The sequence below is a fragment of the Bufo gargarizans genome, chromosome 10, assembly GCF_014858855.1.
Source record: "Bufo gargarizans isolate SCDJY-AF-19 chromosome 10, ASM1485885v1, whole genome shotgun sequence".
Taxonomy (NCBI): Eukaryota; Metazoa; Chordata; class Amphibia; order Anura; family Bufonidae; genus Bufo; species Bufo gargarizans.
The window spans coordinates 110,397,743-110,415,455 of record NC_058089.1 but is presented as its reverse complement, the minus strand read 5'-3'; the positions used below and the strand labels follow the sequence as shown (position 1 = coordinate 110,415,455).

General features: G+C 45.1%; 1 protein-coding gene across 2 annotated transcripts in view; it reads left to right on the top strand.

Annotated features, from left to right (window-relative positions):
* The window catches only part of PIEZO1 (piezo type mechanosensitive ion channel component 1), a 184,309-nt gene that overhangs the window by 67,760 nt on the left and 98,836 nt on the right, over window positions 1-17,713 (top strand). For both annotated transcript variants that reach the window (XM_044270505.1, XM_044270506.1), the window contains exons 3-7: window positions 4,540-4,662; window positions 4,873-4,915; window positions 6,027-6,192; window positions 8,620-8,797; window positions 9,722-9,935. In XM_044270505.1, coding sequence (XP_044126440.1) covers window positions 4,540-4,662; window positions 4,873-4,915; window positions 6,027-6,192; window positions 8,620-8,797; window positions 9,722-9,935 — 724 coding nt within the window. The remainder of the gene's footprint in view (window positions 1-4,539; window positions 4,663-4,872; window positions 4,916-6,026; window positions 6,193-8,619; window positions 8,798-9,721; window positions 9,936-17,713) is intronic.

Genomic DNA, 17,713 nt, shown 5'->3' with positions numbered 1-17,713 from the left:
TCACCCGATCTCAACCCAATAGAGCATCTTTGGGATGTGGTGGAACGGGAGCTTCGTGCCCTGGATGTGCAATCCTATCAATATGGGCCAACATTTCTAAAGATGCTATCAGCACCTTGTTGAATCAATGCCACGTAGAATTAAGGCAGTTCTGAAGGCAAAAGGGGGTCCAACACCGTATTAGTATGGTGTTCCTAATAATTCTTTAGGTGAGTGTATGTTGCAGATATCTGCTACAGATTCCCTATTTGCAATACAAAGGTTGAAATCTGAATCAGTTGAGCGGCATAATCACGATTTTCAACCCAAAATCCGGACTGTTTAGTGCAGAGTTTGCTGCTTCGGAATATCAGCAGTTCTTAATACCCATGGTGGCACCATCCAGCTAGGTTCACGTCGGCAGCGGAGGTTCCATTAGGAGACTTCATTGCACATTCAATCCCACTATTGAAGGTTTCCCCATGGATTGCAGCCGATCTCTCAGGATCAAGAACTGGGATGTCTAATGATCAGGTTATTTTAGAGGGATTGTTCAAAACGGACAATGCCTTTTAACTGGTTATGCAGGTATACTGCCTATTCTTCTGCCATGAATACGTGATGTGTGACAGACAGAGATTGTCTGCTTGCTTGTACATTCTTAGAATTAAAATTTAGCAGTGAAACTCCTTGGTCCCAAACTTGCAGATGACACCAAGGAAATTTCATTTCCTTTTCACAAGCTTGAAGTCTTGCTGTTCCTCTGAGATAATAAATACCTTTCTGCACCCGTATTTACTATAGCTCAATCCATCTGTCATCACCAGCGGCTGCCCTTTACAGATGTAACCCAAAGTACTGTCTAGGGTTTTCTACTTTCTTATGTGGCCCAGAAACTCTGCCCTAAATTCCTGCTGACACCAAGACTTCTCAACCTCTGGCCTCCTGTAAACACGTAGGCATCAGGAGTCCAGGGGATTGCTATGTTGTAACGTGTCTGTGTTTTTACGCTTATGAGGTCAACATTACTGTCATAACATTTGGCGACCTTAGTTTACAACCATTTTACTATTTTAAAACCTGTCCTGGTTGTATTCTTCAACCATAATTCTAACGGTAAGATTGAAAATAGTAATTTAGAGCTTTTCCGTAGTATTTTAGAATTTTCAGGATCTCTGCTTGCTATCTGCAAATGACATACCTGCCAACATTTGAATGGGAGCACTGTTGTTAACATCCAGATATACAGATGTGTCCAGTCTGCAGTAGTTCGCTACGATGTATCAGTCTGGGGTTCTGAGTGCTTTCACCCACTGACCGCAAATGCAGATCTCAGAAGTGATGATGTTTGATAAATTTGGTGAATCTTTAAAGTAGTTGTCTGGGGATACTTACATTTTAACTGATGCCCGCAGCCTGCCTCCACTATTGAAAGAATTATACTTACCTGCTCCCCTACACTCCGGTCCTGTGCACTGGCTCCCGCATGTCCACCTCCTGGTCCACAGCTTGTTTAGTTCTACCCCAGCAGGTACTAAGGCCTGATGAAGGCCCTAGTTCAGAACCGAAACATGTAGACATCCACAATCCTGGGTGTCAGCAGTGCTATTTACTCTTCATTCTTCTGTCCATCTCCTGGTCCACGGCTTGTTTACTTTCTCCTGAGAGCGTATGAAGGTCCTAGTCCAGATCCGAAACATTTAGACCTCCACAATCCTGACTTCTATTTACTCTTCATTCTTCTGTCCTTCTCCTGGTCCACGGCTTGTTTACTTCCTCCTGAGAATGTATGAAGGCCCTAGTCCAGAGCCATAACTTGTAGACCTCCATTCTTCTGTCTATCGGGTCCATCACCTGCTCCTCTGCAGCCATGGGAGCCTACTGGTGACAGATGCCACGTATGTCATCCCTTACAGGTCTTAAATGTAGAAAGCATTTGTCAGCTTATTTATTCATCAGAGGCCATTAGTATGATGTGAACAGGGCCTAAAGCGTGTTGTTTGGCTGGCGCTAGCATAGGTCTAGATGGTGTACGTAAGCCAATTGCCATTTTACACTTCACTCAATGTTGAAAACATGTAATTATCTACTTTACACAAGATTTGTTCTCCTTGGGATTTCTCCGGAATGTCTCCGCAACATATATGGTCGGCACAGCACTTGGGATTGAAACGCAGGAAGCAGTTTCTCACATATTTAGTTGTTAATTTTGCTTTAAGTGAAACATTTTCATGTTTTTGCAGTAGATATTGATTTTTACTGTGCAATAAATATTTTAACTATTCCTTATACTGAGAGCTTGCTCAACATGTCTTTGGTATATTGTTGTAGTCAGTATATGTACGGTGATTTTGGTTTGGCGCCAGGTTCTTTGCTTTTACCACTGTTTTGTCTTGGTATATTTTATTGTCTTTTATATACATTTTTTTTATTAGTCTTTAAATGGTTGGCCGGGGTGTTTAATATTGATGATTTATCCTTTGGATTGGCCATCAATATTTCATAGGTGGGGGTCTGAATCCCAGGACCTCCACCGATCAGCTGTTTGAAGAGGCCTCTTCATAGGCCAGTGACATCACATTCATTGGTCACTTGACCTAGGTGCAGCTCAGTCTCCTTCAAGTTAATGAGGCTGACCTGCAATACCAAGCACAGCCACTATCCAATGGATGGCGCTGTGTTTGCTAAGCTGCAAGGAGGCCGCGGCGCTCAGCTGATCAGCAGGTTTGCCGGGTTTCAGACCCTAACTGATCCGGTATTGATGACCTATCCTAAGAATAGTATAAAAGTAATCCCAGCAGACATCTACTGGGATTACTTTTTATATTGCTCTTGGGGAAACGCCGCTTCCCTTGCAGCATTGGCTACGGACCGAGTGCTGTTGAAATCTTACCACGATCTATCCCGAGAATAGGTCATCAATATTAAATACCTGGATAAACCATTTACTTTTTTTAAATATTTTTTAGACCTACTGGTAGTTTTATATTCTGATTTATTGGTTTATTACTTTTTATTAGTTACTACTTATTATCTTGTTTTCTTTGGCATCATGGTTAAACCTTGAAATCTCCATTTAGCTTCTCGTCAAAGAATATTTGTGAAAAGCAATATTTAGTAAACTTACTATAATTCCATTAAAAAAAAAAATTGTACTGTTTTTGCTGGTAAAAGCGGCTTCGTCACTGGATTTAAAAGGGTTTACTTCAAAATTATTTCTAACACAAAATTGATGTGTCACACTAAAATTAGCAATTTATTGCTTTGTACACTGTAAAGAAAATGCTTAAAAATCTTTTATAGGTGGGTCTACGAATATTCTTCATTTATAATCCCAAAAATGTGATCCATCTTTAGAAGTGAGCGAAATTACATTACTAAGTATGACCTGTTTTAAAGGGATTGTCCCATCATGATATCCCCTCTCCATATGTATTGGTACGAACATCATAGATGGGATTCCTCTGCTTGAAACGCAACTTTTATGGGATACTCTGAAGGACCCAGTCCATCCATATATTAGGTGTTTATTCATTTAAATGGCAGGCCTCCACTACCCCCTGTAATAACAGTGGAATATAATTGTTTTATGTATCGGGTGACTAGGGCCATGCCGTGGTTTGCTACACAGGCTGACATCACCATTGTGTAGGGACAGTAGTGCTAAACCAGTATAGTAGTCCCTTCAATCTAAGGATTCCCTGAGATCAGACCACTACAGGTTGTTCATAATGGGACCTTTTGTGCATTTCATGTGTGCCGCATATATGGTAGTAGTAAAGGTGTAAACAGGTTTTTACTATAAAGTGATCGTTAATTTTGCTTGCTTTTTTATGAAAAATAAAATCTTTATAATATGCATTTTGCATGCTAGAGCCAACACAATGTTCTGCTTGCTGCACCTTACTTTTCGGCTTTGCTGTGTAGACTGGGACAGAGTCAGTGGAGTCATGTCATTATTTTTACAAGACAGAAGATCGAAGGAGCTAGATGAAGCAGGATAGCAGAAAGCACTCGTGTATGCAGTATATTCAGTACATGGGACTAGTCCTATTAGTAGGGATCTTTCTGTGAACCCATCCTAAAGCGGAGGACTAATCCAGGGCTAATCATCTTAATCATGTCTTATGAAACTGAGTTAATTTTCATGTCATGACATACAGACAGAGTTACAGTTCCTGAGCAGTTTACCAATAACATATGTTGTATGTTCTACATATATTGTACGTATGTACTTGGATGCATTTTGTAGTAATACAGGGCCAATTTGATCTCTGTAGTCTTTTGTGTGTTTTTTTTTTTTTTATGTGATATCATATTCTGCCCCCAAGATCTTGTAGATTGTAAGCTCTTGCGAGCAGGATCCTCTACCCCTCTGTACCAGTCTGTTAATGGTTTGGTTGTTATATTTTTCTATTTGTGTAACCCTGTCTGAATGTATAGCGCCATGGAATTAATGGCACTTTCAAATAATAATACTATACTGCACAAAGTAGCTATACTCTCCATACAGTCCAGATGGTGAAAGGGTTGGTAATATCTGTTGCCTTTCTTCTCCAGGTCATACGGGCCGTCTCTTGAAATCTCTCCTGGCCATCAGCATCATCTTCCTGTGTTCACACTTCATATTCCAACTCTGCCTCCATATAGTACCGGGCCTGGATGACCTGCTGGGACACAACTGTACGTACTCCAAGGACTTGGGATAAGTTATGGGTAAAGCTGAGTATTAAAGTTGTGGGGTTTTCCATCATGTTTCTATCTGAAGTGGAAAGATGGGACTTCTTCTGGGGGTGTCAGTGACATCTCTCGGTGTTTGGGCAGCTCTATAGATACTACTGTATATTGACTCTGTATGGTTCCTGAAGCTTATTTCTGTTTTTACCTGTTCAGGCAGTGACTGGGAAGTTCTTGCTCGCCACGTTGGTGTCACCAGGTACGTATTCAATGTTTTTCTGTCCACACACAATCAAACATACCGCACTCGGTACTTAGCAGCCATAACACAATTCAGTGGTGATTGGTACAGGGCACTCCACTTTGATGGCATTTACTTTGCGCCTGTGTCTTCATACCCCTGCCTGGCACTCTCATTCAGAGCTACTATACAGGCATGCTCAAGTCAGTAGGCGCTAAAAAGCCTTGTGCCCTCAAATTCTGCAAAAATCTTTGCTTTGGGTCCTTCAACACACATCACTTTTAGGGTGAATTCAGACGTGGCAGAAAAAATCTGTTGAGATTTTGCAACATATCCATGCAGATTGTGAATTTCACTCAGTAGAAAATCTGCAACATAATTGCCATGTAATTCATCATAGATTTGTATTTCTTTTACTGCTACATGTAGATGGGGTTTTCAAAACCCCATCCACATCTATTGCGCTGTAATTTGCTGTGGATTTTCATTGCAGAATCTGCACCTGAGATCTGCAAATTGGGAACATTTGTGCCACCGCCATGATTCTCTCTCTGCCAGGCTTTCTTTCCCTAATTGCAGCAATGGCGTCACAATGACAACATGTGGCCGCTGCAGCCAATCACTGGCTTCTGATCCCCAGATAACTTATAATTTAGGTGGGAACATGGAGTGTGACTCATTTGAACACAGTATTCCTTAAAGGGGTTTTCCAGGATTTTTATATTGATGGCCTATTCTCAGGACAGGTCATAAATATCTGATCAATTGGGGTGTAACACCCCACACCCGTATTGATCAACTGTTCTGGAGTAGCTCCAGAACCGCACTGCTGTGTCCATTGTATAGTGGATTATGCTGGTTACTTCAGCTCTGCTCCCATTGAAGTGAATAGGAGAAAAGCTGCAATAATCTGCTCTGTCAACTACACAATGGTGCCTGTATCCAGCGACAAAGCTACTCAGGAACAGCTGATTGTTAGGGGTGCAGGGTGACATACCCCCAACGATCAGATATTGATGGCCTATCCTGATGATGACAGAAGTATAAAAATTGTGGAAAACCCCTTTAAATTCCCTCTGACTTAATACTTGTGTGCTGCTTAATGATCTTTCTTGCTTTTTTTGTCTAGGTTAGATATCTATGACATCCCCAACACGGTGCGGATGGTGTCCCCAGATTTCGGCATGTTCCTGGTGTCCGCTATATGCCTTGGCTTGTGCAATCGCTTGGTCCGGCGTCAGAGCTCCCAAACACCACGTGAGAGACTGAGCAGGTCGACCGAGCTGATAGAGCAGGTGGGATCGCTGGACAGAATAGGAGTTAAAGAGCTGGCAGCCTCGTCTTGTTGCTGTGTGTCTCTTACGCCCTCGCACTTCCTCTAACCTCACTTCTCCAGGGGTTTTTATACCAGCCTTTCCATACTGTATAATTTTCTACACCCCCATGTCCTGATTTATTAACCATCCTATGTTCCCAGCAACTACGGATCGGGTTATATGTGGGATTATGCAGGGGCGCAGCGTAACAGAACGGTTTACTTAACTTGTCCCTCGCGGTTTTATTTATTTTCATGTCGTATTTCATTTTCGGCTGCTCACTTCTCTCCTATCAACCCCCCCTCCTGTTTCCTTTCCCCTGTATTTTCCACTGCCCCCACCCTCTTTGCATGTGCAGAGATGTCCGGCAGAACTCCCAGTCTTGTGTTTTGTTTGTTTTTTTATTTATTTTTTGCCCAATCTCTTTCTATTACATTGATGCTGGCAGCTCACGGCTGGCATGACCAGCTGTGCCAAGCATGTGATCTCCCTGTCAGTAACCCTTCACCCAGGTTATCCAATACAAGCAGATGTTGTGAGGTTTAACACTGTAGGGTCCACAACAGAGGCCGTCTATATCCTTCCGTATACTTCGCTGCTCCAGGGTTTAATGGTATGGTGATTTGGCTCTTTTTCACTCTGGGTCAGGACTTGGAGTTCTAAAGAGACGCCAGATTGGAATTAGACCCGCGACCGGCAGTTGTGTATTGTGTGACTAAAGGGTGCTGGAAATTCACTTAGTTCCAGAGTAAGCCAAGAACTGTGCAGATTAGGAAGCCTTCTGCAGTTATGCTGAGGCTGCGCCGTTATCATTGTCCTTCACTGTGAGATTAGGAGAAGAATGGAGGCTCCTCTGATCCAGACTTGTCAGTCCTGAGGACGTACTAATATTGGCAAAGTCTGGAGTCTAGAAATCTGCAGGTACATGTTGTGATTCAGATATTAAAATTTTTTGGCCTAGGGTTGACTAAGTAAGGAACTTTTCCAGAAACAGGATAAATGTATGATCGCCGGGAGTCCGCATTGTGTTCCACACCAATTTTGAGAATGGGGGTTAATCGAACAGTAGTGCACATGCGTGGCCACCTTTCCATTCACTGTCTGTGGGACTGAGGGCCAAGTTCAGAACTCTGCTATCTCCTTCAGTCCCATAAACCGTGGATAAAGTGATGGTTGCACGACTGCTTTGTTCACACTGAGGACTATAAGATTCCTGTTCTCATGGTCAGGGGTGGTCCCAGCGGTTGGACTCCAGCCAGTGGCGTAGCTAGAAATGACTGGGCCCTACAGCAAATTTTTGAATGGGGACCCCCTCCCCCAGTAATTTTTTTTGCAACCCCTTCCTTTCATGCCACCCCCATTCCTGTGGCTAGTAAAGATCGCTCTCTCAGACCAGGCCCGGCAGCTGTTCCATCCGTTTCTACACTGTCTATACTGCCACTGTATATAATGTCATTGTGTAATACTGTTGAGGGGGCCCTGACAAAAATCTTTTAGTCCTCCTCCTCTTGGATGGGCCCCAAAGCAGCCACTTTCCCTGCAGCTACACCCCTGACTCCAGCATTTATACACTTATTACCTATCCTGTATATAGATGATAAATGTTGTTTCCGGGAAAAACGCTCTAAATACATTCTTCTTCTTGTTACAAGGGTCCTTTGACAACTAACATATCACAAAATGCCCCTCTGCTGGAGCCCCCAGTAGTCAGCTGTAATATGTGGGGAAATGGCAATGTTTACTTTACCTGCAGCGCCACCACAGGAGAGATGAAGCATTACACACCGCCAGTTCAAATGAATGAGTTGTCTGTACAATACAGGACTGGTCCTCCAAACCAAGAGACCCTTTTTGTGAGAACCCGCAATTCTGGCCAAGAGACGAGGACCCTTGTATTCACTAAGAATTACCTTCTAGGCTACTGTATATGAAAATAGACTTTCTAAACTGCACACCTCATTCAAAGGGGTTTACTGGTTTAGATAACTTCAATGTGTTACTAGTACTCAATCCTGAATTAGTAGGTGGGATTCCTTGCCGAGGACCCTAATCGGTTATCCATCCCTCTTGTTGTGTCAGTTGTGTGATGGAGGACATCTGTGCATTGGACGGACAGTCCGTCAAGTTCTGTAGGCACCATGCCATGCTTTATTTCTCCTGTGGTGGATCCGCAGCGGAGCAAAACACTTTCTTTTGGATCTTCTCAAAGTTTACAGGTGATCATTGGAGATCCCATCAGCATAAACTGCAGTGATCAGGTTATTTCCAGGGGCTTTTTATTAGAATACCCCAAGTAGACAGCCGTTTTAAGAATGATTCTGATTCACATTGATGAAACATACATTCCTCCCCTGCAAGTCTGATTTGATGACTCTAAATGTCTTATTTATCTCCTTCTCCTACCAGGCGGAAGAGGAACACAATGCAGAAGTGACTGGAGATGAAGACACTGAGGATGAAGAGGATAATGAGGACATTCAGACATCTCCACAGGAGGAGCTGACCTCACGGATCAGGGAGGCTGCCCACAAACTACTGGAAGCTTTGGAAAAATCCTTGGCCCTTTTGCTGCTGGCTCTGGCAGGTAACGAGGCTGCACTGCTTTCCATGCAAGACGCAATACTGTAGTGCTTGCTTTTATCATAGGAAACTCTTAAACCGCATGGATGCACCCAGCATCTGTATGCAACCTGGAAGCTAGGTCAGAAAAATAGAGACCTAGAACTATGCTCTATATACATTCATCCCTCTGGATGGCGCATGCAATTTGTCTTATTTCCAACTGCAGGTTGGAAAATAAATATATTGATTTGCATAAAAATATACAAGATAAATACGAATAATTTAGGCTACTTTCACACTAGCATTTTTTTTTCCGGCATAGAGTTCCGTCATAGGGGCTCAATACCGGAAAAGAACTGATCAGTTTTATCCCCATTCATCCTGAATAGAGAGAAATCCGTTCAGGATGCATCAGGATGTCTTCAGTTCAGTCAATGAACGGCGCTTTGGACTGAGGAAATACCGCAGCATGCTGCGGTATTATCTCCGTCTAAAATTCCGGATCATTTGCCGGAATGCCGTATCCGACATTAATTTACATTTAAATGTATTAGTACAGCAATACCACAATGCCGGATGCGTCCTTCTGGTCTTCGCATGTGCAGACCAGTAAAAATGTGAAAAAATATATATATAACAGATCCGTTTCTCCGGATGACATCTGGAGAGACGGATCCGTTCTTGCAATGCATTTGTAAGACTGATCCGCAAATGTGAAAGTAGCCTTATGTACCATATATCTGAAGGAACTGTGCAGTGAACATGAGGACATCTTATACATACAAATATTAATGGGTTTGCCTTCCAAAGCATAAAACCACTCAGTCTGTGTAAGAGCACACCTAATGATCACGTGTCCTGTATAATGAAGTCCTCCGTAATTAAGAAAAAGTTTATTGTGATTCTAATGTGTCTTGTTTTTGTTTTCTCACCCTTTTTCTTACAGGCATCACTGTACCTTCTGGTTTTTCGGCTGTCTATTACCTAGTCTTCTTGGGCCTGTGCACGTGGTGGGCATGTCACTTCCCTATCAGCCACATGGGGTTAAACACCCTCAGTGTCATGGTTGGCTTTTTCACCGGTGGTCACGTGATCTGTCTGTATGGTTACCAGTCTCCATTCATTCAAAATATGTTCCCTCCATCGGAGCTGTGGGCGAGGTATGTGTCTCACTGTGTTGTATATTCTAGCTATGGACTACATACAGACTATGACTGAGAGTCTGCATCCGCTTAGGTTATTGTTCTTATTCTGTGAGGTTCCTGTTGCATTTTGATAGCTCAACCATGTAGTAAAAAAGTTACATGCACATTATAAATCAAATGTCCTGCAGTAGGATTCAGATAACGGAGAAATAAGAAAGCCTTATCCCTGATGCAGAGATGTGTATAGAAATGACCATTCCCCATATCAAAGGACAAAATGGGCCCACCACGTATTGATGTTTGTTTCCCACTTCACACCCTTTCTTAAACCCTTGGGCCAGTTCGCCATCATGTTATTTTTCAATGCAATTCCTCTGGAGCGTGGAGATCTTCACAGGCTGGATCCCCTCTCTCAAATGGCCTCATAACGTCAGCATGCTCTGCCTCTGCGGCGTATGATTTTACTTCGACTCCAGTGGGATTCAAATTTTTCACAACAATTCATTCCAGACCACCATGACAACTTCTTCTAGCCATGAGTTTGTAAAGACTTTTTTTTTTGATTCTAGTTTTTCCTCCATCCTTATTGTGTCCCATGTGTTAATAGTGCATGACACAGTATATGTACCCCTTTTTGTGCACCCCTAAGTAGTAGTGCCACCTTTTGTACCCGACAGAATAACTCTGCCTACACACACTTCAACCCTCATAAAATCAGATTAATTAAAATAGTGATGTAATAGTGCCCCTTTAGGCCCCACACAGTAACATTGCCAACCTTTATGCCCCTAAAGATTAATAATGCCTCTTTGAATAAACAATGGTATTTTTTATTGTGTTGGGAAATGAAGATGGCTGTTATGTTTTTTGGGGGGAGCAGAAAGAGCATGTATAATAACGCTTTCTGCCCCAGAAAAGTAACATCCTTTTTGGGCCCACACACAGTAAAAGTGCCCATCTTCTAACTGTATCCTCTCATAGGTTCTTGTGCTCCCCCACAGAAAATAATAAACTTTTACTTACCTTATCCCAATCTGCTCATTAAGTGGCGCTGGTCTGGCACTCTGGTCTGGAGTTGGCCATCTGGTGTGGCACAAAACAGTGACATCATTGTGCCACTTGTGCTTGGACTCGTGTCCTGAGTGAGCCTTCCACCTCGGAGGCCTAAAGCGACCTATGACCTAGAGACTGGCAGTGCAGGGAGTCTGTGGCCCCCTGCTCTGCCATAGGTTTCATCTGCATTGGCTTCTTGAGGACACCTACACAGGTGAAAGTGGTGCCTCCACTGACAGCTAATGTATTTAAACTGAAGGTGCACGTCCGAGCCAGCATCCTGCTTCTTCTCTGGTCTATGAACCGGTTGATCTTTTAACAACCGATTCTGGAGAATCTGGGTAAAACTGCTAGATCCCACCCCTGCTCCAGTATGAACAGAGGCTAAAGCAGGTCAATGGAAGGACGTTTGATAAATGTCGACCAAACCTGCGATCATCTGATGTGTATGGGGGCTGACAAACATTCCCTTTTATCAGCAACCTACCTATCAAATTGTTTGCATAGACACATAGCTGTGGTTCACCTGAATAACAGACTGTTTTCTCTTTTCTTGATCCGAGGCTCAGTTCCTGAGTTATGATACTTTTTCATAATAAGCAAATTAGACCTTTGGTGCAACAAGGGCATCACCATTGTTCTTATTGCACCCAAACTCTGCCCCTTTCTGTGGCCAGCCCCTCCCTGGCTGTTTCAATTGACAGGGCCAGGCAGCGAGGGAGGAGCTGACCAAAGAAAAGAGTGGAGCTTAGGTGCAACAAGAGCAATGGTGACTCCTCCTTTGCGCCAAAGGTCTAATTTGCAAATTAGGAAAAAGTATCAGCATTTTAATCAGGCGAACCATAGCTATGTGTCTAGAGTTTACTAGGGAGGTGACAGCTTCTCTTTAAGGCAGATAATGGGGGAGAGAAGGATCAGGCAGTTGGATTTAAAGTTCCCGATCCTTTGAGATAATCCACAAGCAGAGGTGTCTGTCAGCGGCTTTCTCCCCTTGCGCTATTCACGCTCCGCCGAGCGGATGTGTCTATGGCAGGATCGGGAGAGATGTGTATGGCCGCAAAGTTTATAGAAATGTAGTTTCATGAGAGATCCACAGCAGAGATTTTAAATCCTGCGAGCTTTTCATTGCTCGGCCTGAGTATGCAGTAATAAAATGCTCCCACTGGATTGTTATCAGTCGGACGGCTTTTTAATTGTGTGTGCGGTTATTTCCTCATCAAAGTGACGAACGCTTTTACTAGATCGGTCTCTGGGTCTTTTAAGTGAGCTTTTCCAGGACGTCCCTCCATGACAGCACCCATGGAGGTTGTCCTATTGGTCTCTGTAGGGACAGGAAGCGAGAGAGATTAAAAGGCCCCCTCCCCTCCCACTCTCCAGTGTTCTTCCTGTCCCTACAGGGATCGGAGCAGAGAGAATCTTTCCCGACTCTGGGAATCTATTTCAGGGCCGAGCCTGGTCGGGGGGGTCTCCCTCTCCTCTTCAGGCTCTGGAGGGCCCTGGGGCTAGCACCTCTCTGGGTAGGGGTCCCCTAGCTTTCCCTGATACCTGTCTTTCCTTTCCACATCAAGCTGTGGGTGGCCGCGGTATCAGGGAGCCGAAGCCGCTTCTTCCGGGTTCGGGAGCTCTGGGATCGGCTGCGGCTCCTGCGCTCGGCGCTCCTCCCGTTGACGTGCAGGCCCATGTGACCGGAAGTGAGGTCACATGGGCGGAAGCAAGATGGCGGCGCCCAGGGAACGCTGAGCCCGGCGGAATGCACGCATGGGGGGGTCGACTCTCCGTTTGATTGAGTCCCCCCCCACCTGGATTTAAGGAGGCGGAGCCGCGCAGCAACGGGTGGACCAGGTAGGACATAAATTGTGTGTCAGTTTGATTGTCCAAGCGTGGTATGGAGGTCCAGATGTCGGCTATGGATTCTAGCGCAGACATCCCTAACCCGAGTCATGTAAGTAGTGAGGCTTGTATTCCGGTCCCTCTCTCTCTTCTTGACACTGGACTAATGGTCTCTCTCTCTTCCATACCAGGGAGAGAAAGACACCACGGTTAAAACGCTGGTAGAACCCAAAAAGAAACCCAGAAGATGTGCTCTGTGCTCAAAGAGACTGGGGGACACGCATGTAAAAGCCCTGTGTAGCGACTGCCTGGCAAAGATCCTCAGAGACGAACAATCCTCCCTTTTGGCTGATCTGAGGGTGATTGTGAAAGAGGAGATCCAAGCGGCCAGCTCTAGTATAGCACAGAGACCCTGTGCCGTCTCCCCTCCCCCCAAGAGACCCCGTGTTCTTAGGGAGTCAGATTCTGAGGAAGAAGGTTTATATCTGTCTGAAGGGGAAACCTCAAAGGGAGATGATGATCGGGGCTCGTCTTATATGGCCGACGACCAGAGAAGATATCTCTTCTCGCAGGAAGATCTAGATCCCCTCCTGTCGGCTGTAAGGCAGACAATGGATATAGAGGAGGAAGAACAGACTCGCTCGATACAGGACGAGATGTTCGGCGGCTTAAAAGCTAAGAAGAAAAAGTTGTTCCCGGTAAACGAGACCTTAAAGGACCTAGTCATAGACGAGTGGGCAGATGCCGATAGAAAATTGTACATTCCACGGGAGTTTAAGAACAGACTATTGTTCAACTCAGAGGACACAAAACTGTGGGATATAGTTCCTAAAGTTGACATTCAAGTGGCAAAGGTGGTAAAGAGAACCACTCTCCCCTTTGAAGACTCAGCCCAGCTAAAGGAACCAATGGATCGAAAGATCGACGGTTTGCTCAAAAGAGCATGGGAAGTGTCGGCCAACAGCATAAATACCAACATTGCTGCTACCTCCGTGGCCAGATCTCTGTGTTTATGGGTAAACCAGCTGGAGGAACATCTCAAGCGGGACACCCCTAAAGAAGAAATTCTGGCATCCCTGCCTCTCTTTAAGATGGCCGCATCCTTTGTAGCAGACGCCTCGGCAGAGTCCATAAGGTTCGCAGCAAAAACAGACTCCCTAACAAATACGGCAAGGAGAGCCCTGTGGCTAAAATCCTGGTCTGGGGATATAGCCTCCAAGAATAAATTATGCGCCTTACCTCTTAAAGGTTCTCACCTCTTTGGTCCGGTACTGGACGAGATCCTGGAGAAAACAGCGGACAGAAAGAAAGGGTTTCCGGAGGAAAAAGGCAAGAAACCCTTGCCCTTTCGTAAAACGACCAGCAGCTTCCAGGGCACTCCCAGAGGTAAAGGGAAAACAGGAAGGTGGAGCTACCCCAAAGGAGGAAGAGGTCGGGGTTTCCTTTTTAATCCCAACTCCAAGCCTGAGAAACAATGACGCCAGACCAGTAGGGGGCAGACTTCAGTTCTTTTGGGAAGAATGGACCCGGATAACCAAGAACCAATACATCCTGGAATCCATCCAGAAAGGGTTCAAGATAGAGTTTCGCCTTCCCCCTCCTCATCTTTTTCAGGCCACAATATTTCAGTCGACCTCCCTGCAGAATCAACTTCTGGCGGACATCCAAAAACTTCTGAATTTGGGCGCAATAGTACAAGTCCCTCCTTCAGAAGAATTCAAGGGTCACTATTCAAAGCTCTTCCTCATAACCAAACCGGATGGCTCCAAGAGAACCATAATCAACCTGAAATTCCTAAACAAATGGATAACACATCACCACTTCAAGATGGAATCAATAAAATCCGCAATTCCATTGATAAGCCCAGGGGCGTTCCTATGCACCCTGGATCTAAAGGACGCTTATTACCACGTCCCCATTCACCCTCAGTACCAACAATACTTGAGGTTTGCAATCAAGAAGGATGGCAGGATTATGCACTTCCAGTTCCAATGTCTCCCGTTTGGGATCTCATCAGCCCCACGGATCTTTACAAAGGTAGTGGCGGAGATAGTTGCCTATCTAAGACAGAGACAGGTAACTATAATTCCCTACCTAGACGATTTTCTGCTTGTGGCAGACTCACAGGAGGAGTTAGAGCTTCACAAAGAATGGACTCTATCTTTGCTCACACGTTTAGGATGGAAAATAAACCTGGAGAAATCAGACCTACATCCAGCAACACAAAAGAGGTTCCTAGGAACCCTCCTAAACTCCGTGACCCAATATTCTCTTCTTCCCCAGGACAAGCAGGTCAGTATAAGGGAAAGAATAAGAGCCTTCAAACTAAAGAAAAAACGGACTCTACGGGAAGCCATGCAAGTCCTGGGTCTGATGACCTCATGCATCACAACAGTTCCTTGGGCCCAATTCCATTCAAGAACTCTCCAAGCGGAAGTCCTCTCTTCCTGGGACAAGGACCACAGATCTCTGAACGCCAGGATATCTCTTTCGGACAGAGCAGTAAGCTCCCTCTCCTGGTGGCTGTTAGCAAGAAACCTGTCCCGGGGGATTTCCTGGAACACGTTACCACTCAGAACGTTAACCACGGACGCAAGCAGCCAGGGTTGGGGGGCTCACATAGAGGATCAGTTCTTTCAGGGCAGCTGGTCAGATACAGACGCCCTACGATCCTCAAACTACCGGGAGCTAAAAGCGGTCTGGGAGTCCCTGAGGGCGGCAGAACATCTCCTCATAGGTCATCATGTCCGACTTCTATCAGACAACATAACAACTGTCTGCTACATAAAGAGACAAGGGGGGACGAAGAATCCTCATCTCCAGCGGCTAGCGGATCTCATCTTCAGCTGGTCAGAGGGAAAGATCTTATCCATTTCAGCCACACACCTGAAAGGGTCTCTCAATCGCACAGCGGACTTTCTCAGCCGACAGTTAGTCAGGCCAGGGGAATGGAAATTGAACCAGGAGGTATTCCAGTTGATTTGCCAGCAGTGGGGGAGACCTCAGGTGGATTTATTCGCGTCCAGCAGAAATACTCAGCTGGACTGTTTCTTCTCACTAGACCCAAGAGGAGGACCACTGGCGGTGGATGCTCTTTCCCAACCGTGGGACATGAGTCTAGCCTACGCTTTTCCCCCACTTCTCCTCATACCGCAGATCCTGAAGAAATTGAGAGGGTGTTCATCCACGCTGATTTTGATAGCCCCAGCTTGGCCCAAGAGAGCCTGGTTTTCGGTTCTAAAGACTATGTCCATCAGGGATCCAATATCCCTTCCAAAAAGACAGGATCTTCTATCACAGGGTCCTCTGTTTCACCCCAACCTGGACAAACTGAACCTTACAGCATGGATCCTGAGAGGCAGACCTTAAGGAATAAAGGACTCTCGGACAAGGTAATTTCAACTTTACAGAGCTGCCGAAAACCTGTCACAAGAGCAATATACAACAAGGTCTGGAAGAAGTTCTCATCCTGGTTGTCACAGAACCATACAGATTCCGCATCCCCCACAGTGGGTTGTATTTTAGAGTTCCTTCAGGAGGGGTTCGACGCAGGTCTGAAACCCAGCACACTCAAGGTACAGGTTTCGGCTCTCAGCTGCTGTCTCGATAGTCCCCTTGCAGACCATAGGTGGATTAAAAGCTTTCTAAGAGCAGCTTCTAGATTGAGACCCACCTTGAGACAGTCGGTCCCCCCCTGGAGTCTAAACATAGTTTTAGAAGGGTTATGTGATCCACCTTTTGAGCCGATTGGGCAGACATCCGAAAAATTTCTGTCTCTAAAAGCGGTGTTCCTTCTGGCTATAACCACAGCCCGCAGGATAGGGGAAATCCAGGCCTTATCAATTAAACAACCTTATCTAAGGATTCTGGATGACCGCATAATCTTGAGGCCGGATCCAGCTTTTCTTCCCAAGGTGGTCTCTACTTTCCATAGAGAACAGGAGCTAACACTCCCTTCATTTTGTTCCTTTCCCAAAAATATACAGGAGGAAAGATTCCAGAGGCTGGACGTTAGAAGAACAATCCTAGCCTATCTGGACAGAACCAGTTCCTGGAGGAGATCAAGTAATCTGTTCATCCAGTTCGGTGGGAAAAATAGAGGCTTGAAAGCATCAAAACAGACGCTGGCACGGTGGATTAAGGACACCATCAGAGAAACATACAGACTGCAGGAAATGGCCTGCCCCTTAAATCTGAAGGCACATTCCACGAGAGCGATGGCAACTTCCTGGGCTGAAAGGGCCGACGCTACAGTTGACCAGATTTGCAAGGCTGCGACCTGGTCTAACTTCCTGACTTTCGCCAAGCATTATAGGCTTGATGTATTGGCCGGACAGGACTTGGCCTTTGGGCGAAAAGTCCTTCAGGCAGTAGTCCCCCCCTAGGAGATTCAGTTGTTAGTTCTCCATGGGTGCTGTCATGGAGGGACGTCCTGGAAATACTGGTTTAGTTTACCGGTAAATCCTTTTCCAGGAGTCCGACATGACAGCACCCTGTACTACCCTCCCTGTTATGCTGGTTCCAGCCTTGTAAGCAGTGTGAATATAACATTGTGTTAATAAAGGTGTTGGATCCTATCCGGTGTAGTAATTTGAAAAAACACTGGAGAGTGGGAGGGGAGGGGGCCTTTTAATCTCTCTCGCTTCCTGTCCCTACAGAGACCAATAGGACAACCTCCATGGGTGCTGTCATGTCGGACTCCTGGAAAAGGATTTACCGGTAAACTAAACCAGTATTTTCTCATCATGTGCTAAGTCTTGTGCAATGTCGCCACTGAAAACATCTATAAAAAGCCCTAACCTTAAATTGTAATTGTCTGTGACTGGCGCTATAGGAGTAAGGACAATGAGCACGGGTATAACATGTCCTTATAAAAAAGTAATCGTCCTCTGAATGTGTTGTTTTCTCTG